Raw genomic sequence first — 26309 nt, forward strand, 5'->3', positions numbered from 1 at the left:
CTCTTCCGACTGTCACAAGGGAAAGGAACATTAACAAAGCTGCACTCTACTCTTTGAATAAGAACGCTTTCACCAGCTAAAGAGAAAATACCTGATATTAAAAGATCATCTAAAGCTCTTTTATCGCTTAATACTTCAATTGGGACAGGTTTTGCATAATCACCAGCAAGTGATACGGAACTTTTGACATGTATGGTTCAAAATTATCCATACTAAAATCATTGTCTGTTTTTCTTTTGACCGAGCACATGTGTCGCTTTTAATACATGACCGTGACCTTGATTCTTTAGAAATAAGAACGTTTTAAATAATTCTGTATTTTTCTGTTGCTTAATTTTCAAACTGTAGCAATCATAAATCAAGTGCCCTTTTTCCTGCAATATACATGTTTCTGATTTTTCTTATCAGTAGTTCGATTCCTAAAAATTGTGCCAGATTGAAATTTGTAAGTACTAAGTAAGTGTACTGTTTGCGTTTTCGAACGTTTCTAAGTTTCGACCATTTGCTCATTAAGATGCAATATCTGAAATCTTCAACTAACATGTATCGTCTGGTGCTATCGTAATCTTCTGCGAACATCTTGGCTAAGCACTACGTATCAAATAGTTGTTGTTTTCTCCGGCAAATTTGTTATATATTTGTCTATTGTTAAGGTCCCTAAATCTGTGTAAATATCTCTCAGGTATCAACACATAACCCTTCAAGATATATTCCTTAACCACATCATAATAATCGCTTTCTTGTATGAACAGTTTTGTGTATGATTCACAAACGTTACCAATAATTACACTTTTAGTAATGTAGTCCAATGTTATTTTAGCCATTTTAAATTTTCAACAATTTTCTAAAGATGAGGAAAATACTGATTTATTTATTAGTCTTTGGAAGTTAGTAGCATCCTAATACTTTTAAAAATAAAATCCTGAACTTTTGTGTAAAATGGTGGATTGTTTTCTGCCACAGACGAGAAATTAAATATTATCTAAATTTAGTGTCCTCAAGTTATCAAAGAGTGGGGTTATTTTCAGACATTGCACAACCAAATGTGCAGAACTGTAGGTAGTGCAATATAAGCTCGAACGATTCTGGTCTCACTCGGTTGTTAATTTAGATATCGATCAAACGCGAAATTGGGAGCTACTTTCACCAGATGAACTAGAACGTTATATATTAATCACTATTGGTAAATCAGACTAAAGATGGTTAATGACTAACAATGGTAAATGATTAAGTCTCGGTCAATTGCTGTGTTTGTCTTTTGAGAATGATTGAGATTAAGTTACTTTTTGATAATGAATTTGACAATATAATTTTTTTTCCAATGCACTATGTAGCGTGCCTACATCAAGTGACGATACACTTAAGCATGTGTATGGCGAAGAATATAAACTAATTTATGTCAGTCTATACGATAAATAACATGAGACTTAATTTAAGGTGACTATTGTTCTATTCTATCCCTTGGATGAACCCACTATGCAGAGCATGCTTGTTTGCACGTGAAGCGGATGAAGTCAATATATAAACGGTAGAATATATGAGCTACAAATTCATAATGGGTGAGACGTAAAAAGCCATGTTGTTACTTTACAAATTCACAATACATCCCATTTACTTGCATAAGGAAGATTCGACCATGCTAAAAGGAGTTTCAGGCCCCTGTTTTGTGAAAACTGATACTTCAACAGATAATTAATTTCTTTAATTTACAGAGTTAACATTTATTGTAAAACAATTTTGTTTCCAGTAAATCAACCTTAAATTAATTACAATTTACGGAACAGTATTACGAATGTATCGGGATATCAAAGACGAATTTGTTGTATGCTTAAATTGTACGTTTATTATTCATCACCGTATATTTTTGTATCCTTTGCTCACACAAGTCGCTTTTCACTACAAGATGCAATCACACCGAAAACTGGTTAGTTTTATTCAAATATAGTTTATGTAGTGTAATTAACCAAAACATGAACAAACTATCCCCACACATTTGCATAGAAGGGAAAGTTCAAAATAAAATGTTACTGTCCCCAATATCTTGAAATAAATTGTCCTTACATGTTGCCTTGTTCAAACGTATAACTGAACTTATAAGCATGATATGATGAGACAAGCTATCAAGGAAAATTTTGAACATGGAATTGATTTTTGCTTAGGGTTTAACGAATTGAATTGTTATTTATTTCAACTATGGGTTGTAGTCCACTATTCAAATGAATAAAGTAAGTACATATAAGAACTTAACTTATATAATTAGGTGTGAGAAGATGGATTCATAACACATTATATCGATGCCATTTAAATGCTTTTCTAATCAACGAACAAACTATAAGTTCACTTGACGAAAATAACTGAAAAGGACATTTTTACTTCAAATACTTCATCCAGCTTCCGTTTTCCTGTCTTATTGTCCCTTTCCAGTAATTTTCTGTAGGTCTGCTGGAATTCACTAGTCGATATAGCATTGGTGGTACAAGTCAGAGCTTCGATAAGAGCCTCGTGTAGAAATATGTACTGCTCCTGAAAATGACAAGGAATGAGAGATTCATCTTATTTAATTTGATATGACTTTATATAAACCTTGTTATCCGTACTTTATCTAGTGTACAAAGCTTTATATTTCTTAACCACAATACGTTCGCTGCACTTATCACAGCCTTACATTATTTGGTGTGCCAGAATATATGTCCAAACTTCAAAAAATATATAAAAAAACATACTGTTAAAGACGATAAAAACTGTTTAAATTTAATATGTTCAAACATATTTAAGATCAACTCCTATTTACAACTACATCATTTCATCAGCTGTATCGTCATCATATTCACCGGCGATATTATCATCACTATACCCATCCTTACAACTGTCTGTATCAGGTTGACTCTCTGTTTCCGGAGGATCTCCACACAGCTGACCACATCGATATAGCCCATCTCATCTGCCTGCTCAACAAGGTAGTCAAGAGCTATGAAGGTCCCTGTTCTACCGATGCCTGCACTGCATAAATATATAAAAATATATACATAATTACAATGTAACACTTGCATATGTGTAACGAGGAGAAACATTTTCTGACAACTTAATGAAACTAAGAGTATGTTACTTTGCATTATTCGATCGATCCAATGTAACATTTTTTGAGAATCCTTTCATCACTGCAAACATAGCTTAAATCATTTAATGTTGACTATTGTTCGTGATATCTAGCAGTGTGTAGAAACCTAGTTTAATTAAGCCTAGTTCTACTTTGTTTTATTGGTGATCCGTATATTTGAAACACAAACAAATGGAATGAGTACTAGGGATATTATATATAGAAAATCACCGTAAACTGTTAACCTCCTCCCATACCAAAACACTGTCACCCAATTAAAACTAAAATATAAACAAGCGTAAATGAAAATAATATCATAACGTTTGACAAGACATAATGACACAACGTCGAGCGTCCAAGACCAAACACTTATGTTGAGTATATTTAAATATGGACCAAATATAAATATTATTTCTCTATTTATTATAACAACCAACAAAAACCCAACAAGCAAGGACCTCACATATACATCAAAAAAAAAAAAAAAATACCTGGATATGAATTTCTAAACATATGATAATCTAATATGTTCTTTGCATTTTAAAGAATTGAAGTGTAACATTAATGTATTTAATCTTAAAGATGTAAACAGTAATAATTACAATTTCATTATTTTGGCCTATATTCACTCACATGTACCTTAGCGCAAATGTATTATAATATACTGAAGAAAAAATCAATACAAAACACGAAACTAATGCATTAACAATCACATATTTATAATCACTTGATTATCCATTACTAAATATTCCAAAGATTTACCCGTTAATGCTTTTTTGCACAGCAAACATTGTTTTGTCTCCTGCAGGGCTTAACAACCTATGCATATAACAATAAGTGTCTTGCATGGCGTTTAGTTTCTCAGATGAATTATTCTCCATTTCCATGGCGTCATTGACATGAAGACATTTATGTATTGTGGATCTTCTACAAATATACATAGTTATTCGAAAAACAGAAGCAGCAGACAACCAGGCACTAAGCGCAAAGAAGTAATTAAAAAAAGAAAGATAGAAACGAAGAATTGAAAGTAAATACCTGCAATGAACAACCATTCGACCTTCGGTGTTTCGTCGTGTTTTGGTAGCATGAATCTTGTGACGGAAATGAACCAAAGATGATGCAAACCTCGGTACACCTCTGTCTGGCCAAGCAGTGAAATGAAATTGTTTGATTTGTTTTTTTGTATTTTCCCCTCCTTGTTGCTTTCCACTTGTCTAAATAAAAATTGACAATTATTCGAAAATAAATATATTCCTATAAACATATCTATTTAATCAGTTTGACAAACGTACTTTGACATATTTGTTTGGTAAAATTTAATCTACCGTACTATTATATTTTTATTGTGATGTATGTGTACTGTTTGTATTTGCTATTTAATTTGTAGCAATCACGGCCACAACAGTAGCTAACACTTTCCATATCGGCATATTTCCTTAAATTCCATAAGCTCTGCAAATGAAGATGTTAACTACGTAATGCAGTTTGTAAATCCGCATATACATCCTCGTTCATAGTTTGAGCCCCTGGTATCATCCTTACGCTTTATTCTTTCACTATATGAGTATATAATTAGTAAGATAGTTTCCGTTTCACAGGTCAGAACATGGTTTGAAAATCTTTATACGTGAGTGAAGTCAATAATTATTGCGAACAATGCATCCATTTAATTTACGATCTGCCTAATCAGTATGCGATAAGTTTAATTTACCCTGCCCCACAAAAAATAAATATATCTGCGCTTTGGAAAGCTTTCATACTAAGTGCAGGTAGCTTGATCTACAAATATTATATTTATAAACATGTGATATAATACAGAAAAGCCTTACAAATAACAAGATATATAATCCTTGATATTCCTTGATTTAAAAAGACCACGCACATATGAGGAAACAAATCAGCATCTTCTTCTTGTTCTTTATCCGAGTGTAAACTAATGGATATATATATATATATATATATATATATATATATATATATATATTATACGCAAGCAATTCATTTTACACGATTCATTATATTAACTCACAGCAAATTAGTGTATTGTTAAATATTGAAGAAATGTAAGGAGAAGCAGTACACATAATGCAGGTGCCTGTAAAACACTCTTAAATTGTTTGCTGTGGGCTTAAATATAATCTACAAATTGTTTAGGTAAATATCAAAAGTGGATTTGTTTCAAGCATTAATTTGTGAACAATTGTTGAATTTACCTAATAGTTGATGAGTATTTAACTATATATAATTGCTCTTACGGTAGGATAACAATATATCATTTCGTGTGTGGTGTAAACAATTGGAACATACAATTAAACTTTTCAAAATGTAAGTAAAAGAAAGCTGACTGAAAATCGTAAGACTAGAACCCAAACATCAAACAGCTGTACGAAAATTTATGGGAATGGTAAAGACTACAAAGGTGGAGGCATTTATGGCACTAAACTAAAGTATGCAATGAATCGGCCCGATTCTTTAATTAGTCGCGGCTGAACAATATGCTACTAAAAAATAATACCAGATGTTACTGAAATCTTTGTTAGTAATAATAACAATCCTTCTCCTACATTATTCCTCTTACTTTAATTATTTCGTGGCAGTAATCGAGACATTTTTCCGGTCACTTTACATCATGCTATTATATTGGTTTTATAAATGTTTCCCAAGAACTGTAATAATACTTTACACGAGGGGCGGACGGCCATATGGACGGACAAGTTGGCAAGGAGGCAGAAAAATGAGGTAAATAAAACTATGAACAATTTATATATCCCATTTTTATTTTCTCCTGTTTTCAGGTTATATTAATCCTATAATGTTATCCGGGATAACGGTTTGGTCGGCCTATATCAGCATCATTGCTGAGACCTGACTAATGTCCTGTTGTTCCCACAGTTAAATGGATAACCTGGTTGCAGTGTATGCACAAAATAGTCTTAGTGCCGAATTAGAATACCTAATTTGGCACGATAGAAAAATTCAAGGTATAAACTAGTGTGCTTTTTTCAGATACATTTGCAATAAATTCTGTGAATTGTAATGACAAAGTTGCAAAATTACAAAACATTATGCACATATTTATTTAGCTACAGCATTTGTTTTGTAATTATTTTATATTCGTGACTACATACATACATACATACATACATACATACATACATACATACATACATACATACATACATACATAAATACATACATACATACACACATACATACATACATACTACATATATACATACATGCATGCATACATACGTACGCACCAGACAGAACGGAAAATCTTATCACTGTATTCTGCACATGCGTGGGAGCTAATATAGAGTTAAGGTATTATATGCTGAGAAAGAAGATTGTCTTGCAGTTAAGATAATATATCTCAATTCGTTCACTACCGAGGTTCGAAGGACGACTGTCGCTCTAACCAACTGACCTGTGCATGAGACTCTGTAGGGAAGGAGTTAAATGATTGTATCCCATGAGCACAACGCCAACATTATACACTGGTATAGAAAATTCAGATTGTAACCTAGTTCTGTCTTTACCTTTTTCATCTCTAGCGTCCTTATTGTGAAGTCAGAAAATTTTTCACACTGGACTAGTCTAACGACAATATCTCCATATTCTACATAACTATCATCAGGCCAATATTGTTCACATTTGTGCTGCAAAAGAGTAAATTAAAAGTAAACATTTATGGCTATAGAACTCAGATTGAAAAGAGCAACTTGTTCATGAACACTTTACAGGTACGAATTGATAATAGATTGCAGCATGGAAACTATCGAAGTCAAGCACAGGTCTGCAGAACCAGGAATAAACTATTGTAACGCAGTAACAAGAATGGATGTGTAAATAACAACAATATTTGTTGTAACATGAGAAGGATGATCAGCAACAGAAGCGGGAGTGTTTACAACATTACTACATTTTGCTAAAAAAAGGAGATGAGTTTACAAGCCATAGTTTATTTGATAAGATGAACCAACGTATTCACGGAGATGCAAACAAAACAAAAAGATAACCACAATGAATTAAACATATTTTCATTAAAACAATAGCAATTAAATAAGTAATGTATTTATATTTATCTATATGTATTAATATATAAAGATTATATAATACTTTATCATGAAGGGAGATTTGTGATTATAGTTTAGAATTTTGGAATCCTTTCAAAGTAGGAATAACAAAACAGAACATTTCCAAATACATTTGCAGACTTGCAATTGTGCCACATATATGTTTGGCATCAATATTTAAAGTGCAGTATGCTGTTTAAGATGTATCTGCGTGATAATGTTTGAATATATATATATATTTGGAAATGACAGTGATTGATAACATTTTCATTTAGATCATACTAGTTGAATTTACCTTTCCCTCTTCTGTCAGATTAGTGAGCATGACAATTTTGCTGCATTCGTTCTGCCATATCATTCTCCAGAAGTCATTCAGAATACCTTTCGTAGGACCTGTGTACAATACTCAATTGAAGTTGAATTCATGTTAATAATGCCTTGAGGATTTTTGTCCGATGTTGTAACTTTTCAAAAACAGTTATATAAACTGTTGAACACTCATGCACACCTTTGTAAGAAAGTGAAATAATTCAGGAAAACAAGAGGAACAAGCGGGCTTTATATCACTCACGTGTTAAACAATATATCAAACGTTCTGAAATCAAATTCAAGGATTTGTGGAAATATGGAAGGAATGAAAATTTAGAGCATTAAGATACCCAAACTCCTATTATATTTAAAAAAAATATTCGTGTTGTGCTTTGATGCAATACAAAATAAAGTGGGTTAGTAGGTAGGAATACAATTCATTTTTAAAATTAATTTTCTCTCTCATTTTACTGAAGTTTGACTACTGTTCCTTGGTCTATTTGTGTTTCTTTGAGAATAAACTTTGTCAGTGGTACTTATTAAAATGAAGCATATGCACCTAAATTTAAACTAACCACGATTACCAAACCTGACTCATGCGTACTTATTATTGAATTATGCTTTTATGTCTATGTCTAGTAGGTGTAAACCAAAAATTTGGTATTAATGATAAAAGTCATATTGAGCATACTGTTTCTCGGCGTTAACTATATGAAATGCAATATGATCACAACATTCAGAAAAAAGGGGTATTAACGTTCGTTTTACGGACGGATATTGCTTTGCTGTAGGGCCTCGATATTTGGAGCAATGACTGTAAATAGATTTCTAAATTTAGTAGTGTTTCAGAGGAAAGGCACAGTTAGTAGCGGGTTGATGTTGTCACTCTTTAGCAAATACACACACGATAATATATATATATATATATATATATATATATATATATATATATATATATATATATATATATATATATATATATATATTGACATAAGAAATGCCATAAAAATATCACATCTGAATATAATAACGGAAACCAAACCAAATGTTCAGAAATTTTAATATAGCAACACACTTTAGGTAATGAAGATAAGGTATATTTCCCAAAGACGCAACACTTAAAAATAATTGCCTTGATTAGATACACTTTATTGCTTTCCAAATGACCATTTTGAATGTTGCTTTTTATTATTTTTATATACATTTGTTCTTTAGCTTCAAAATAATTTATATTCTGTTTGTTGATATTTATGAAGCCTGTATTTTAGATTTATTTCGCACACAAAATACGTCTAATATTTTAGGCAGGGTGGAGAACACTAACCTGTGATTAAAGATAATCACCGCGATGGTTAATTCCTTTGACTTAATATGCTAAATGGAAGGTATATTATGCTTCTATCATTATTAAATACTGTCACATTTAAAAACCGATCAGATTAATCTAAATGAACGTTAAGGTGCTCTTACTGTGCAGCTCTTTCTAAAATTTGGTCAAATTATATCAGGAAGTTCTTGGGAAGAAGTCGTTAAGATCAAAATAATTTTGTAATATCTAAAGAAGATTCATAATAAGATGCAGTTGTTCAATATATGGTCTAAATTTAATATAGAATTTTAGCGAGACTTTATCCAAAGGCTGACATATTTTGAGACCGGGCTTGTAATGGCTAATCACATCTGATAGGGAGCTTCATGCCGGAATGTTGTTTGCTAAATTTGACTGGTTTTGAGATCATATAAGTAACATATGTGAACGGACAACATATGACGGAGGACGCACGATGAAGGAAGAACCAAAGCTCAGAATCTCTTGAACTTACGGTTGGGAAGCTACACATTAATTATGGACAAAGAATTAATTTCAAAGGTATCATACATAAATTTCTCGCATGATTTGTATGCCGAGAAAATATTACTATAATATGAACTCTTAATAATGATAATATTATATATAATATACAATGGTCAGTAACCTGGTAGGAATTGCACAACTCCATATTATACATGTTCTCATTGTAGTGATATGTAAACATAGTATATAAAAAAACCATGCTCACCCTGTGCGGCTATATAAGCGTGGACTGTTTTAAAACCCTGAAATGGAATTAGTATCATATCACAATCGAAACCATATATATATACACTCTACTGTGGTGATTCAAATGGTAATGTATATTCATATATTCAAGATTTTTAGCGAGACTTTTTCGAGCGAAATATTTATTCGATGTAATAATTATTTTACTCGACTTGTTATCTGGCAGTGTGGAACGAAATCTCAGCAAACATTTTCAAAGATCTTAAAATTACCAGTGAATATATTGTTTAGTCATGCTTTACATCAATAGGTCTGAACATATTGTGTCTCGATTTTCACGCATTTTCATTTGGGTATCAATAGGATTCATATATATGTAATGTCATACAAATAACATCTTGTTTTAATAATAGCAGAAGATACAACAATTGTAATTTATTACAGGTCTTTCAAATATATTTGCCTTTACCAATTTCACATAACACTGGCCTAGAGCTTAGCACTAAGTTGAAACACCTTAGGGTTTTCAAAGACTTTTATTTTGAATGTGATCATACGTGAGTAAATGATAACGTGAAGAGAGAGACAGAGAGAGAGAGAGAGAGATAGAGAGAGAATTGTTTCCGTCACTTAAACAGCGATGTATGAATATTAAAATCCCGTTACAAAGCCATGTATCCTTTGATTCAGAATGTTACAATCATTGTAACTTAAAAATATATGTGTTTTATGTATGTTCCTGGTGATTCACTTCGCTCGCATGGCTACGTAAATGATTTACTTGCTAATTTGCCCCATGGATTTTTGAAGAGTGGGAGATGCACTAAGAAGAACGCATGGACGAGTTGGTGTGGGCACTAAGTAATGATAGCACTGAACTATGTACCATAACTCGTGGTTCACGTTTGATTACAGAATATATAAAAATGTAACCTATCCAAAACCTCCCTGATTATATCAATTGGTATTACTATGTTCTAACAACATACCTATATGCTATACCTAGACACATTGCAGTTATTTCAGCATCCATTTCATAATTTTTCAGAATATAGAAAAAACTGTTCTATATCGGTAAACGAAAAGATTATTAAATTGTCCTAAAAATTCAGTATATATATATATATATATATATATATATATATATATATATATATTAGCTGTGCCATGTTAAGAAATGCTTGAATGTGGGAAAAGCGATATCCTAAGAGAAAATCCCATCCACACATAATAAAAATGATCAAGCTCGTGTCTGTTTTTTTCTCAGTGCGGAACGTACATACATTTAGAAAGGAACCGCTTTATCGGAGCTTACAATGCATATACTTGTTCAGTTAACTGGCTTGTTTTGTTTGCTCTAAATTAACAAAGCAAGAATTCGTTTATTGCTGCTTTGCCATGAAGCAATCACTTACGTGTATATAACATGCGTTGATATAATCGTTTTCAGTGGATGGATCCCATATCTCTAGTTTCACACGAGTATCATCATCTGTGAGTGAGAAACAGTTATAAAAAGATGCTTTGCTAGTTAATACACAGCTGCTAACAATTTGATAACTGTCGCTATAATTGTGAAACCATGTTCTATGCCTCTGAAATACATCATTATAGTAACTGTTATTTGTCAAGTAACAATATCATAGACAGAACTTTGTTAATACTAAATGCTGGGAATATGCATTTGTCAAGACGATAACTTTTATGTTTGGTAACTGATGGTGACCTACATCAGATGCAATGAGACAAATGAGCGCAGGCGTTTCAATAGATGATGAAAATAACTTCTATTAAATATGGTGCTGGAAGAACTTGTTCAAGGACAATGACTACACATTTAATGCAGTTCTGTATCATCTGGGAGTCCCAAGATTTAGAAAATGAAGTGGAATGCAAATAATGTAAGCAAACGATCTATCAAAGTATTATGTAAATTAATAGATACATATATTGAAAGGGTCTTACTGAAGCACGACAAAAAATATATGCACATATTCATAGTTTGTGTAGTGTCTGTAAAAGAAGACCAGAAGTAGAATCATGATAGTTGCAGTTTTAGGTACACTGACTATATTACCCAGTACAATATGTTCGTGTTTGCACAGTCGTCAACCTTTGATGGTCATCGATCAAAACGTGAAGACGTTGTTAAGCAATATGTATTTTTTTTTTAAATTTGTAACATGATACACTAAATATAAGAATGGTTCATCTGATTTGAAACAACTTATTTGATAATGGCTAAAGAATGCTATATATATATATATATATATATATATATATATATATATATATATATATATATATATATATATATATATACCTGATATTATTAATATATTTCAAGTTTCAGATAAAAGCCATCGAATGCTTCAATTCAGTGTTGACACAAAAGACTTATGGAGCATAAATGCCATGTTGATGTTGGGTAGGTGGGAGCAATCCTTGAAACTTAATTGAGGTATGAAAGCAGTTCCATATGTTATATATATATATATATATATATATATATATATATATATATATATATATATATATATATATATATATATATATATATATATATATACATATGTTTTGAGGCAAATACAAACAATCTGCAGAATATCGTGCACAAAAAATACACCTTCAAACAAGATACAACTCTCCCACTGCCACTGAAGCGACTGATCTTTTTGATGAGGTTAGTGGGTGAGGTTAGTGATGAGGTCGCTCGTGAGCAGGATAATTAAGCAAATGTGTTTGAGCCAGAAGTATAAGAATGGCATCCGAACTCAGTTATATTCAGTGGATACATGAAAGGTATTATGAAGAAACAGTTGTGAGAAAAGGTTTATGCACTTTTAGGGTACGATATGCACTTAATAATGCAAGCAGTAGTCACGATATCAGACTCAATGATAACCTAGCTACAACAACATTGAACAATTGCACTTCATCGATTCGATACAATTCATTAATTCGCCATTGGACGAGTTAGCAAACAACCTAACCTGCTATCGTAAAAGTGTGTATGTCTACGAGTACATGAACGACTGGAACGAATTTGCTTAAACTCAGTTACAACATACTGAATCGATTTATTCATCGTTTTCATGGTAATAGGTTTCTGAGAATGATTCAGAACATGCAAAGAAAGTTTGAACTGCATTTTAGTGCAAAAACATCGGCGACTATCCCGATTAGTAACTACACACTGGTGTTTTGCTACTCGCTGATATGTTTAAGAAATTTCGTTATACAGCCATGCACGAGTACAACCTCGATCCCGCAAATTGAGTCTCATCACCGAGTATGAGTGAGGATGCATTTGTGACCTTTAGCAAAACTGAACTGGAATTACTCGAACTGGGTCTTGTACGTTCCATTTAGCTGAAGTGTCCAGATGAGACAGATGTTTCATGACAAATGTCTAGTTACCCGTGAAAGGATGGCTGTGATTGGCGATGAAAGAAAGTGTTGTCGTGTATAAGAATGACCCGTCCTATCAGAAATGCCCTGAAAAATTGGTTTAGTGTCATGTTCAGCCATGTTAATATCCAAAATAGGTTACAGCTTGGCATAAGGTTAATGTTACGGCCGTGTACAATCAATGTTATCAAGTTGGTCGGATAAGTCTATGTTTTGTCCGATATTCCCTCTTATATGACGACGAAAGGAATCAGCGATCGTGGAGTGGTAACCTATTATCATAATGGCTGCTAACTTTCTCTCTTAGAAGAGCCAGATGAGGAAATTATATATATATATATATATATATATATATATATATATATATATATATATATATATATATATATATATATATGTTTGTATGTATGGTATAGATGCATTGAGAAAATGTGCCATTTGCCTTCATATGCTTTCAGAGTGGAGGGCCTTCGTGGCTCAGTGATTTACTCCACGACTGGTTGCCATAATTGTTTGATATTAGGGCCTATTTAATATGATTAAAATGTGCAGGTTCAGGAACTGGACAGGGATGACGCAACTGTTGTGGAGGTTCCTTGAGTAAATGAGGGAATATCCGATTTTTCAGAGCAGTTGCCAATGCAAGACTGATTATTCGCGACTTCTCATATCTCAAAAAGGTCACCAACGGTTGGTCACATCGAGTACATATCTTAGTGAAAACCGAGGGATGGTAAGTCTATTCCGTTCGTATTATTTTTGTGTTCCCAGAAAAAGAATCGGCTAGTACGTTTAGGCACCCCAGGGTATGGCGAACGTGTCTGTGGATTTATTTCTGACAACACCACCTTAGAAAGTTCCACACATTCGTACACAAATGTATTACTCCTTATCGTTTGAGATAAGTCACGACTGTAAAGTTGTCGGACAGAACGAGAACTCCCTTGCCATTTAAATATTCCTGCCACTTGTGAAATTTTTTCACAGCGGCATTTGTCTCAAGAATATTGTTATGCAGAGGGTTTTCCTAGTGAGAAATGCAAAGCTGGCTCCAGAAGGGATGGTAGTAGGTGAGATCTTCAGCCATATTGCCTTGCCTATGTACAAAATGTAATATCAGGCTATTGTATTTGAATAGTAATACCGCAGTGAACCATGTTGGATGCCACAATTCTTCGGACCGAAAAATCACTTGCAATGGGCACATACACAGGTTATCAAAGACAATAAGATACGGTGCCGCGTCGACCAAATCTAGTAGGCGAAGGAATTCCAGTGCGGATAAACTTAGTCAAAGTAAGAACCCAACACGGTTCGGATTTTCAATGCCCGATCATGAATTAGACGTATAATCATGCATGTGTATTGTACTCCATGCCAAATAGAAAAACTGTTGAAGATGGTACTAGGTCAGATGTTTCTTGTCTATGAGAAACCCAGGCTGGTAAAAATGTAAACTAGGGATATCATGTCGTATTTAGATATTGCTCACCTGATCTTTCAGCAGGATGTTTTCCAAGTAACCTAGTGTTGCCGCCTTAGAAATGGTCTGGACATGCTCGATTACCCGATTCGTCATACTAGGGGCTGATGTTCTGACCCAGTGGGAGTGCCCTATCTTTGTGTACGATGTTGTTGGCGAATTGCAGGAAGATCCTGGAAGCTTTATGCATACCTACATAAAATATGCGTCTTTTAAGTCCACAATCTTGAAGAATTCTCCCTCTTTGACTGCATTTCAAAACCGTGAAAATCAAAGAGCGTGAATGAATTGGTTGAGTTTGTTTAGGTCGATGACATGAGGCAGAATGTCGTTACCTTTGGGACCCAAGAAAAGTCTGGGGTAAGAGTCCTGAGTAACCCTGTAACGAACATTCTGACGGTCTTGATGCTTTATCCGCTTTGGCTTGCGCGAACTATCGACATCTAATGGTGGAGCATGGATAGGACGATTTTTGTCCTGTGTGTGGCCATTGGGTCCTTCTGTTGATTTCCCGTACTATCACTGTATCGATGCTGTTTTTGCGGGAGAGCAGCATTGGTCTCCTTAGTGGATTTATGCTGACTTTTTCAATCGTGCCCCGAAAAATGATATTTAGAGAGAAACGGCGGTGCTCTTGACTTGGCCATATCATGTTCCTGCATGAAAGTTGTTAGAGAGCACCGAGTCGCGTTCCACCAAGTTTAAATTTTTAGCGGCCGATATAACGTTCGCCACAATGTGTTCATTGGTTCTGTTTAGTACTCTAATCGTTTTCCTGATGTATTTGGTGTACGAGTAGAGAAACTATGTTACGTGTGATGGAAGAAAGGCATGGAGGCTAAGTACAAGTCACGACAACGATATTGCTCAATATTGCCGAGTCTAATCATAGGCCATCTGATCCATAGGTATGTATCGTGGCTTTGTCATCCCGAAAGCGGTGACTGTCAAATGCTAGAGGTTCCAAATGAAAAACGTGTGTGTGGCTAGAGTATAACCTCTGACGCCATGATAATGAAGGCAGGTCAGATTGTCCGTAACTCTTCCAGACTTTGCAAGTAATTGAAATTGGACTCTCCCGTTTCGTCATAAGGTCAAGAGATGCTGTTGCTTTGGTGCAGGTTGTTGATGGAGTGGGAGAAGCAGGCTATAACTCCAGGTGTCAATAGCAGAAAACGTCCTCGATGGATGTTCGGAAGGTTGAATATTCTCGTGACATCAGATAGTCTAGAAGTAATGACATTGGTTGAGAACAAACATCTTCTGTTTACATGAGGTGAGGATAACATTTCGCCTAATGTTTAAGACTTAGCTGGAGAAGAGTGACGAGGTCTGCCGTTCATTAACCTCGTAGAACGCTCTGTTTGAAACTTTAACTTCCTGACGGTCGCTGAGTATAGAGTCTTTTCTCGTGGAAGAGTGTAGAGAGCTTGCAAAACGACACCTGGTTCAGACTGGTTACTGCACATGTGTGCAAAGTTCGGGTTCGACGCATTGGAATCTAGGCGGTTAGTGATTAAGCCCGTAATATTGATATTTTGGCCCTTCGTGATCCCAAGTACTTGGCCTAGGCAGACGCAACGGAAATAGGCGATAAGTTTGCGGATGATATTGTTAAGATCATCAGTTGGGAATGGGTTATGGGATGTTTGATCCACCTAACATGTTCTTACGTCTGCTGAGTAGGAGCACCTTGGATGTTTGTTTACCTCTGTCGGTCGCTGTTCCGCAATATGAAGCGAGTTGAACCATGGTGAGGCCAGATAGAGGTAATTGCGGATAATGCTTAGCCATGTGGTGGTGGCTTGGGGGCAGGAGCTGTTTCAGACAGTGTCAATGTCAGCCTCTTCGTGGTTGAAGTGAACGAATTGATTTATCTCCGATGCTTGCCAGAAATTCTCATACTGAAAGGGTAGCATGCAGACGGATGATGTCTTAGTCCTGATCTATGCGTTTATGCGCCTTGCCCATAGTTCTAATTAGTAAAACAAACAGCGCAAAACTAATACAACTATAGGTCTGTACATATATATTTAGAACGCATTGTCAGTACAAAGCAAAATCTTAAAACATGGACCAATAAATTGATAACATATGATTTAATAAAGCAATGAAGTATACAGATAAAATGAAATGTCCACACCATATGTAAAAATGATATGCATACACTTGTAGGCCTATGCATGGGATGTTGGAATAGATCGTGGGCGCAATGCTATACTAAATGAAATTTAAAGAAATGATAGAAGAAAATCTCAGCTACAATTATACGTGTAGGAAAGGTCAAGGATTGCATTTACATGTTGAATCATGGACGCATGGCATTCCATAGCTCAGAATGTCATGGTAAAGGAAACGCACCTGTATGCACCAGAAATGACGGACATATACATACATAAGTAGTTTCTTAAGGGCATAGAAACAGGCACACATAGTTAGTGTTGCCTGAATTCTTCTGAAGTCCCTAATTCATGCGAGTGTCTGGGTGCACTTTAAATGTGATGGAATACTTATGCAGATAGACGTAACTCAAGTGTCTCCTATATACAAATGTATGGGCAAGACTCGAATGAGTAAACTGGATTTAGAAAGCTTACCCGTACTTGTCTAGCCAGAGCGGAAGCAATACAGAGATGTACGCAAATATCAGCATCACTCAAACTCCAACATGTAAACAATAAACGGAAACACCGCTACAGATAGATAAAATGTAGGTGGACTAATACACATTATGATGCAATCAACTGTAGGGAAAAGGGCCCAAATACCGAATATACAAATAGAATCTTTGACGTTGGCACCCGAACGTTACAAATGCATTTTAATACAAATTCGCCGATATGTTCCAGTTTGTAATGGAATTGAACATATCTTATGGGTTTCTATAAGTGCTAGAGGCTTGGACGTACATAATAATTATAGCCGGAAATGAATGTGAAGTTGCTCATGCTATGCACATAAGTAGTGAAATGTGTGACGATGACAATGTGTGAGCAAATGTTAAAGGCAGACCTTTGTAAACGTAGGAAGAGAAAACGTTGAAAATTTAGATTGAATATACTTTCCTTAGAAGCGAACAATAACTCGTCCAACTTGCAATGGTAAATCTTCCAGGTAGATTATGGTTTTGCGAGGCCTCTCGCGACCAGAGCATGCTACTTTGCATGAGCGAAACTGGTAACTGTGAGGTTCTAGACGTTTCTGCCAATTCCTATACACAAGTGGAGATAACTCTTCCCGACCGTCACATAGGTCGGCAGACATAATTAAATTCAATGTTTGATTAAAGTAGTATCGGGGAGGTCTGAGTTTGCGTGGTCGTAGTAGTTCTCCTAAGGTATTACGATTGGGTAAGGTATTTAATAAAGAAGGAACAGTCGTAGGATTATATTCTAATCGAGTTTCTACCAACCGTGAACCAGTTGATATGATATCAATTTCGTCCGCGGCACATGTGTATCTTCCATCCCATATTAAAGCGGTTATCTCATATTCGTTTATCACATATATATCAAGGCGGTTACCTGATTTATCTGCGCGGTAAAATATTAATGAAACATCTGTACATTAGAGTTCGATATGACATTTGATAATAATAATAGTAAAACTCTTGCGTGTAGGTGTAAGACCAATTCACGTAGTTAATGCGAGAAAACCTTTGTATAGGACTTTATAGAGCTGGCCCTGGTGCCGTTGCTGGTGGATTATTTACAGAAGCCCCAAATGCCCTCACAATCTTATGATCACGCTCTGCCCCATTGCTAAACAGGTTCCTATGCAAGTAGTAGATATTATTAAAATGTCGCTGTGGGTATATTACAGCAACTAGTATCACAGGCATTTCATTACTAACACGTGCGCCATAATCAAAGGTTGTTCTAGTAATTCACCATCTACATAATCAATGCCGGCGTCAGTAAGTAAAATCATTAACGATGCCGCTAATCAGTTATTCTCAAATTCAGCGTTTGCATATCTGACAACAGGAAGTGGATTTGCAGGTATTAAAGACAATCAATAATATATATTATTTGTATAATGACCCAGTTCAAAGATGATCTAGCATTTGACATGGGAGCGCCTGTGTTAGTGGATCGAAGCAGGATAGATTTCCAGTATTAATTATATCCAGCTGGAGAAACAAATCAATTAAAAATAGATTTGCAGGTACAAGACACGTTTAGGTTTTTCCTTCCATGTGAGGTATTCTAGAAAGGTGAAGGAAAGCTTGTACCCAATAGCAATAACAATTGCGATGATAATACCCTAGTGAGATTGATAACAATGGTATTATGGTATTGTTGAATACTGCATGTTCTCGGACTCGCCAGAGACAGCTATGATTACACGTGAACAGCTGACCCAATAACGATACTTATCAAAGATGGAAACTAATCATGCAGATTATATATCAAATATAATTATACAAACTCGACATAATGCACCTAATGCTGATGTAGATGTAGAAAATGTTACTTTCATTAACCTAAATTTCAGGTTCGGATGTACACAGCGTTGATCACAACTCATTGGTGCCTCATTAAGATTATCTTATGCAATTCCCATCAGTCACATATGTGGTTTTCCAGGGATATTCGCAAGATGATGTTGGAGCAAAACACCCAGTCATTTCTTTCTGAGAGACAATCCCAGCGATGCAGTTTGGCTTGATGTTGATGCTTCTTCTGGCAAAATTGAGTAATAAACTTTAATATTTTGGATGCCTCTGTTTTCCCCTTCACCGATTACATTATCACGTTTGTAATTTTGTATGCAGTCGGAAACCACGTCAACGTTGTCGTTTCACCACATACTAGAGATGCACACCCACCAACCGCTACTGCGGCTAGGTTTCCTTGGAAAAAATATACTCAGTATGGCATTATTGCTCTGAGCCATGTTTTATAGCGTTTCAACTTACAGCGAGATAAAAAGAACAAGCACAGAGGAAATTAAGTTTTGTCAACTTAGAAGAGACGGGTATTTCTTTGCGGTTAAACGGTCATCAGGAATTTATTGAAGACGTTCATATAACTGTACAAAGGCCACTCGACTTATTGCACGTGCATGGCACATTATGTGGTCGTGCATGAAAATGTTGCTCTGGTTCTGCAAATTTCCCCACAAAAATTTCGTACGTTGTATTCCGCCAAATTTACCTGGAAATATCAGCATATGGTTGACCGAACTCGGCTCGCTCGACTTAGTGAGGCTCAATGAGGCCAAATACAGCCATACCCTAGTCATGTTAAAATTATCTAAGTCAGAGTTGAAACAAATGCAAAAGTCCAATGGAAAATTTCCATTCCTTACAGCGAGTCCAGCATTATTGCAAGCAGCTGCTTCAGCGGTTGTAATAGTTACTGCGGTTATACCTGCCGGAGCTGCATCAGGAACGTATTTTAAAAAGACAATGGAAGACCGTATAAAAAGTGAAGAGGCTTTAAATTACCAGTCTTTGAATCTCCTCAGGCAAAGGTATCTGGTTACCAGGTCTCTGAACATCGCGCTATTGATGGCATTGAAGCTTCTTAAGCGTGGTTTGGCCAAAATCTATCAAACATTTTCGAAGTGGTTTTTATGCGAGACGAAGTTGCATCGATGGTGACACTCACATGTGAAACTGTTATCATCAATCTGAATTCATCAACATACTCTGGCGTGTACTGAGTTGCATACGTTGTAACACCTCAGAATGGTTTATATTTTGACTCGTATGGACTTGCACCGTGAATTTGTATTGACTTAACCAGGCATGGATAGGGTACTTTTAAACCCACGGACAAAATTACCTGCAACGGTCACATATTGCATATATATGTCATAGAGGTAGAGTCGAGGACAGGTGAAATGACCTCAGAGGCGACAAAAAGGCAAACCTCTTAGTTTTGGTGCTACTGCAGAAGACTCCTGTGCAGAAAGAACTTTATATATAATCGCGTTTTAATTTTGAACAAGTTTACCGAAACATATTAAATCATATAAACCATTTTGTTGCTTTTAATACAAATGTAATACAACTTTTTAAAACTCCAAATAATTTTTATGTCAGTTTAGTACTTTCCCGTCATTTATTGTCTGGACTTTCTCATAATAAATATATTATGTAGTTCACGTGTTTTAGATAACCAGATGTGAATAATGTACATTTTAGGTATGGTTTAGACAGAGTTTTTGTCTCAAGGATATATTACAGAAAAACAACGTCGATAATAATAATAATAATAATAATAATAATAATAATAATAATAACAATAATAACAATACTAATTAGTATTATTATTATTATTAATTACAATTGTTATTATTATTATTATTATTATTATTATTATTATTATTATTATCATTATTATTATTATCATTATTATTATTATTATTATTATTATTATTATTGTTATTATTATTATTATTATTATTATTATTATTATTATTATTATTGTTGTTGTTGTTTTTCCTAGTAGTAGTTGAATATATGCTCTTCAGAATCTATGATAGTAACAATGCAATAGACTACAGTGCATTGTCTTTGGTAAACCCGATTGAAATGTATACTAAATTAATTTCGATTAGTGACAAGGTGAAGAATAGCATACTTTGAAAAAACGACAGATTTTACTAAACTTGCTACATGAGGATCTATACTGTATAATAGCTAATAGGATAAAAAGGATATGTAATTGTGTCAATGATGAGTCGTAAATGTAGAACGAAATAAGCATATTATTTAATACGTTTGACTCCGGTTTCAAATAAGAACTGAATGATAACATTTAAGAACATAAAGTGTCTGTTGTACTGTCAAATCAATATTATTCTTGATATGTGATAAAAGATACGTGCTACATTTAGCAAAGTAATATATTAAGTGCAAAAGACTCAAATTATTTCAAGTCATACATGGTAGGCAACGGTGTCAAAATGCCGTTTTAGACAACGAAATATGTGAATGCCATATCCTTATTTCTCAGACAAGTATATGCCTCCTTTTGTATACGAGTACATCAAATTATATTGGGATTATTCATAAAGAAAAAACTTTGTAAATTATTACCAATGCTCTTTTTCATTTCGGTGAGATTCTGCACACTTCGTCAAAAATAGACAGCCCCTTTGCTCACACAAGAATTATTGTACATAATTATGCGCTTGCGCTTAAAATCAAAACGGCTATTTTTGAAAAACAAAAATGAAAATCGAGGCATAATCGAATCATACTCCGGTATTTTTAAAGTTTGTCAACTGTATTATATCTAGCATATACGTTTCATATCAATGTAGGTCCGACTCATTAAACAAACGGTACGCATTTAAGCATCACGACATAATGCTACGCGTAACTAGACCCCGTTTTGCAATGTCTGACAGTCTCAAGCACTTTATAGGTAAATATCAGCTATATTATTAATACAGTAAACAATCGTGCAGAATAACAAAAGGAAAAGCGGCATCTATATATATTATACTTGCAATGTCCACTGTCCTTACTTATTATATTATATTGTCTCATACTTTATATAACTTGCGATTGATAGATGTACATATCATAGGTATGCAGATATGTACGCAAGATGATAGATACATAGACTAATGACTGCATTTGGACCCTTGTTATGACCATAATGCGATATAAACATAAGTACCACATCAGATTAATATACGTACATGGGTAAATGTTTTTGTAACGATTCTTTGACCTATTTTCTGGCAGAAGCGCATTATCGTGTGATTTTATCAGTCCATTTGGCAGTTTCTGAAAAGAAAGGATACTCCTTATGATAATACGAATCTTTTAAACTTAAAGCGTTTTCTGAAATTCAAAGGTGCTAATTAACAAATATATGGTACATAATTATAAGTTATAACGTTATAAACTAATTCAGATGCCCTTTTACGATTTACTACAACATTCCATTGTATCGTGAATGAAGAGCAAAGGCAATATGTAAAGCAGTCAAGGAAGTCTGAATAAGTAGGCCTAGTCATCTAGGTTATTCATTTCTAGTGAAACTCAATTTAAACAGATGAGTAATGCATATAAAAACGTAAGATATATATCGACATACCATATATTTCCAACTTTTATGAAACCATTGCCCGGACACATGTTGGTAGTGATTAAGGTCAAATTGATATAATGGCAAGACTCTCTACAATAATTTAACGAGAATTGCTTTCAGTAGACAATTATATCGATAACGGTGAGAATTAAGCTAGTCGGTTAATTAAATACTGTTATGTTACTACAACGGATTTACTTACGTCGTATTCTGTTTCATAAAAACGTGTATCTGTCTTTCGGCTCAAAAAGAAAGATGATAAATCTTCTACACGGATTGAATGATTATCTGTCATTTTTTGTGGAGTAAAGGAATAGTAATTCCCTGAGCTGTCATTGCTATTCATGTACACATGTTTCGACTCAATGGATTCTGGATTTTTTGTCGGCATCATCTTTGCAATGGGCTGAGCTGGAATATTTAAAGTTTTGAACTTATCTGAGCAGCGTAAATACATCCAACACTTATAAAAACCATCTGAAGTATAAAATATGAACAACAGTTAACTTCTTGAGGCAGAAAATAAGCACTTGGTATATTAAATTTAGAGTCTTGCCATCTTTCTTGAAATGAAAACCCGTAGGATGTGCAATCAGTCATTACGTTTAGCCATTTCCTGCCAGTTTCTATGATATATAGGAAGGATTGACAAAGAACCATTACAACAGACTTTCTTTACAAATAAAATTAGCAAGGGACGGGGACACATATGGTTCATTCTGGCTTTGCAAATTAAACAAACTCCAACGGTCCTATACGACGCTTAAAAGTTTTTTTAATATATGTCATTGTGACTTGACATATACCTACTCTTAGTACATAGGTCCCTGGCGTATATTGAAGAATCCATCTCATAAGAGCTAAGAGAGGACCGTAATCGTATATTGAGAACGACGGTAGTAGTAGTGTGTCTTTTATTTAGGAAAATATTTTAATATTTCCACCCATGATTTGGATAGATTCAAATTTGCAACTCGTAAACAAGATTTGTTGCCTAATTAGATAAACAATATATATTATGGTTGTATACACTATACTTATTGTAAAAACAAATTACAGCATATTTATGCCAATGTATATAAAGACATTGTGAAAAAATATCCTTTCAGTTCAGGTTCCCTTTTGCATATTACATTAGTACACATGGTCGCGATCGTAAATAAACTGCACTGAAACATCTTTACCGCTGGATTTTATGCGAAATTACTGCAAACAATTATGACCGATTATGAGGCCTATTTCGTGTTTGACATCACACTATTTATGTATTAACTTACCATAGATTGATTTCTCTAAAACGGCAATCTCTCTTCGTTCATTTCCCTTGGAAGGGCCTGATATTTCATTTAGATTGGTGTCAGGGGCTTTATCTTTCAATCCTATTGTTCTTCTTTTAAATAAAGATTGCATTGGATTATTATAAGTGAAGTGTCGAAAGATTAGCATGTTGATAATATCCTTTTTATTGAATTGATATGTATTGAATTGATATGTATATATGCAGACAGATAAAAAGGCATATATATATATATATATATATATATATATATATATATATATATATATATATATATATATATATATATATATATATATATATATTATATTGGGGTAGAAGGATATATGATTTTACCATTGGGAGATCGATCAAAGAAACTGTGAGACCGAATGCAACTTAAACTTATTTAGCTGTGTCGTGGATTGAAACAAGTGCGTGTCTGAGTTTCCATTGATTTTTTAAGTACATTCGCCAGTGCCGTGTACATAAATTTTGATATTCTATATTTGAATCAGACACGTATTCACATACGACAAAAAGGCTTGTCCCACCAAGAAATTAGTCATAGTAACAACGTGATGGAAATGCAAGTTGATACACACAAAATGATCGTTTGAAGCTGTAGGGCTGCATCACATCATGCGGAAACGAAATTGACACAATCGATGCTAATGGACTTACAGACACATTTTTGAAGGTTATCATTTAATGTTGTCCGACATATAACGAAATTTTATTTCAAGTATAGTAAACCTATGCAATCATATATAAACTCTATGTTACCATTTCGCATGACCACTTTTGACATTTGAAAGAGACAACGATAATTTATCTTTTTATTTTCCTCTTATGGCTTCGTAAAATATTACTTTTTTGGGCTTGATGAATGTCATCCTCATTAAAAGTTGCAAGTTGCATAACATTCTTGTATAATTGCTCATTTTACAGTCTCATGGTTGTAAATTTTTCAGGCTTTTCCTTTCTTAATACATTATACAATCACATGAACATAATTGAGGGTTGTATACAATTCCATAATCTTGCATATCGTATATTTCAGTCATAGATAGCAGTCCAATCACGATGCCATAGGCGCGCTATTGCAGAAAATAATGGTCATTTCAGCGGTCCAAATTATTGGTGAATATCACGTTTCTAGGTTTCAGAAATCTTTATGTCAATCTAATCATTAGTATAAAAGTCAATATACTGTCTAATTTGCCTGACAAAGGATGTGCTTTCCACCAAACAATTTGCTTGTTCTTACCCCGGTTATACTTTTAAAAGTGAGTCCTAAATATGACTGTGGGTAAGTTGTATGCTGATAGGCTTGTCTATTTTAACTTTCAGCTGTTTGAACTGGTACAACATATAAATGACTTAGAAGATGTCCTATGATGATTCAGAGTCTACGTTTTCGGAAGCCTCTATGTTGGAGCAGACGAACGACAACTTCATCCAGATGAACATTTCTGGTTAATCAGTATACTCTCAAATCATGCTCTACTCCAATTTATTCAACAAGTGATGTAGTCTTTAGACCTAATTAACAAACCTCGAATGCTCATAAACCAAATAGAATTGCACACTAAGGTATATTAGTTCGTCCTCAGCTGGACACAAAAAAGCAAATTTCGGCAACATTATCACAATTACGTGTTCTCAAGTCCTCATCATAGTTAGCTCCCACTCCCTATCAGATATATGATATTTGCCAATTATAAACGTCCTCCAAAGATTATGTTGCATTTCAGGCTAGAATAAACGAAATCAGAACGTTCTATCTGTACCTACAGTCCCTGTACAGTTCGCAAAAAAGAGTCAATATTATTGTGTGTGTTTCAGCACCCCATACTATAGTTTATGAAATACATTAAAGCATCTCAACTTCAAATAAGTATTCTTCCTGGACACTATTGCCCGCGAGATAGCCTTGCGAAACATGAACTTTGACAGTTTTTTAATATTCCAAATCTTCCGGAAACATTCAGTCTAGCAAACGTATTTTGCACTGTTGGCTGCATAGTCATAACCAGTTCGGCATTACGGGTATCAGCGCTAAAACACCAACATATGCCACATAATGACATGCTGCAAAACGGAATATTCCATAAACTGACTCCAAATGAGACACGCATAGGCACATGTTACACACTTTGCAAACTGTATGGAACGGATAATTCACCAACAAGCTTTGGAGCATCAGACCCATCACTGGAGAGTGGCATGCCTCATATATAACAAATTGCACAGGTCATGTGGTATTTTGTCGAAAATGTACAAGACAATCAGCCCGACATGCCTCCTACAGTGGATCCTCGACCAAAGCCCAGATTAGTACCAATTATATCGTGTGACACAATGTTGACAAAAATTTCCTCCTCTGACCTGAGTTAGGGACATTTAGTAAACCTTTCTAAATCTTGGAAGTGCAGTTCATGGAACAAAGTGTGGTTATAAATTTGTCGGATTGGAATATGTTTTACCGTTGCCTTGCATTGTGTATCTCTTTTACAGAACGTTAAGGTTATTTCATGCTTTTCGTGTGGT

General features: G+C 34.5%; 1 protein-coding gene across 1 annotated transcript in view; it reads right to left on the bottom strand.

Annotated features, from left to right (window-relative positions):
* The window catches only part of LOC149807850 (uncharacterized), a 209530-nt gene that overhangs the window by 19163 nt on the left and 164058 nt on the right, over nt 1-26309 (bottom strand). The window contains exons 14-23 of the mRNA XM_089961139.1: nt 23758-23870; nt 22683-22891; nt 22086-22173; nt 10945-11021; nt 9549-9585; nt 7475-7572; nt 6643-6762; nt 4136-4314; nt 2865-3000; nt 2374-2523 (exon numbers count right to left, since the gene is read on the bottom strand). Coding sequence (XP_089817265.1) covers nt 2374-2523; nt 2865-3000; nt 4136-4314; nt 6643-6762; nt 7475-7572; nt 9549-9585; nt 10945-11021; nt 22086-22173; nt 22683-22891; nt 23758-23870 — 1207 coding nt within the window. The remainder of the gene's footprint in view (nt 1-2373; nt 2524-2864; nt 3001-4135; nt 4315-6642; nt 6763-7474; nt 7573-9548; nt 9586-10944; nt 11022-22085; nt 22174-22682; nt 22892-23757; nt 23871-26309) is intronic.

Source organism: Sinohyriopsis cumingii, chromosome 1, assembly GCF_028554795.1.
Source record: "Sinohyriopsis cumingii isolate HCF-2022 chromosome 1, ASM2855479v2, whole genome shotgun sequence".
Lineage (NCBI taxonomy): Eukaryota > Metazoa > Mollusca > Bivalvia > Unionida > Unionidae > Sinohyriopsis > Sinohyriopsis cumingii.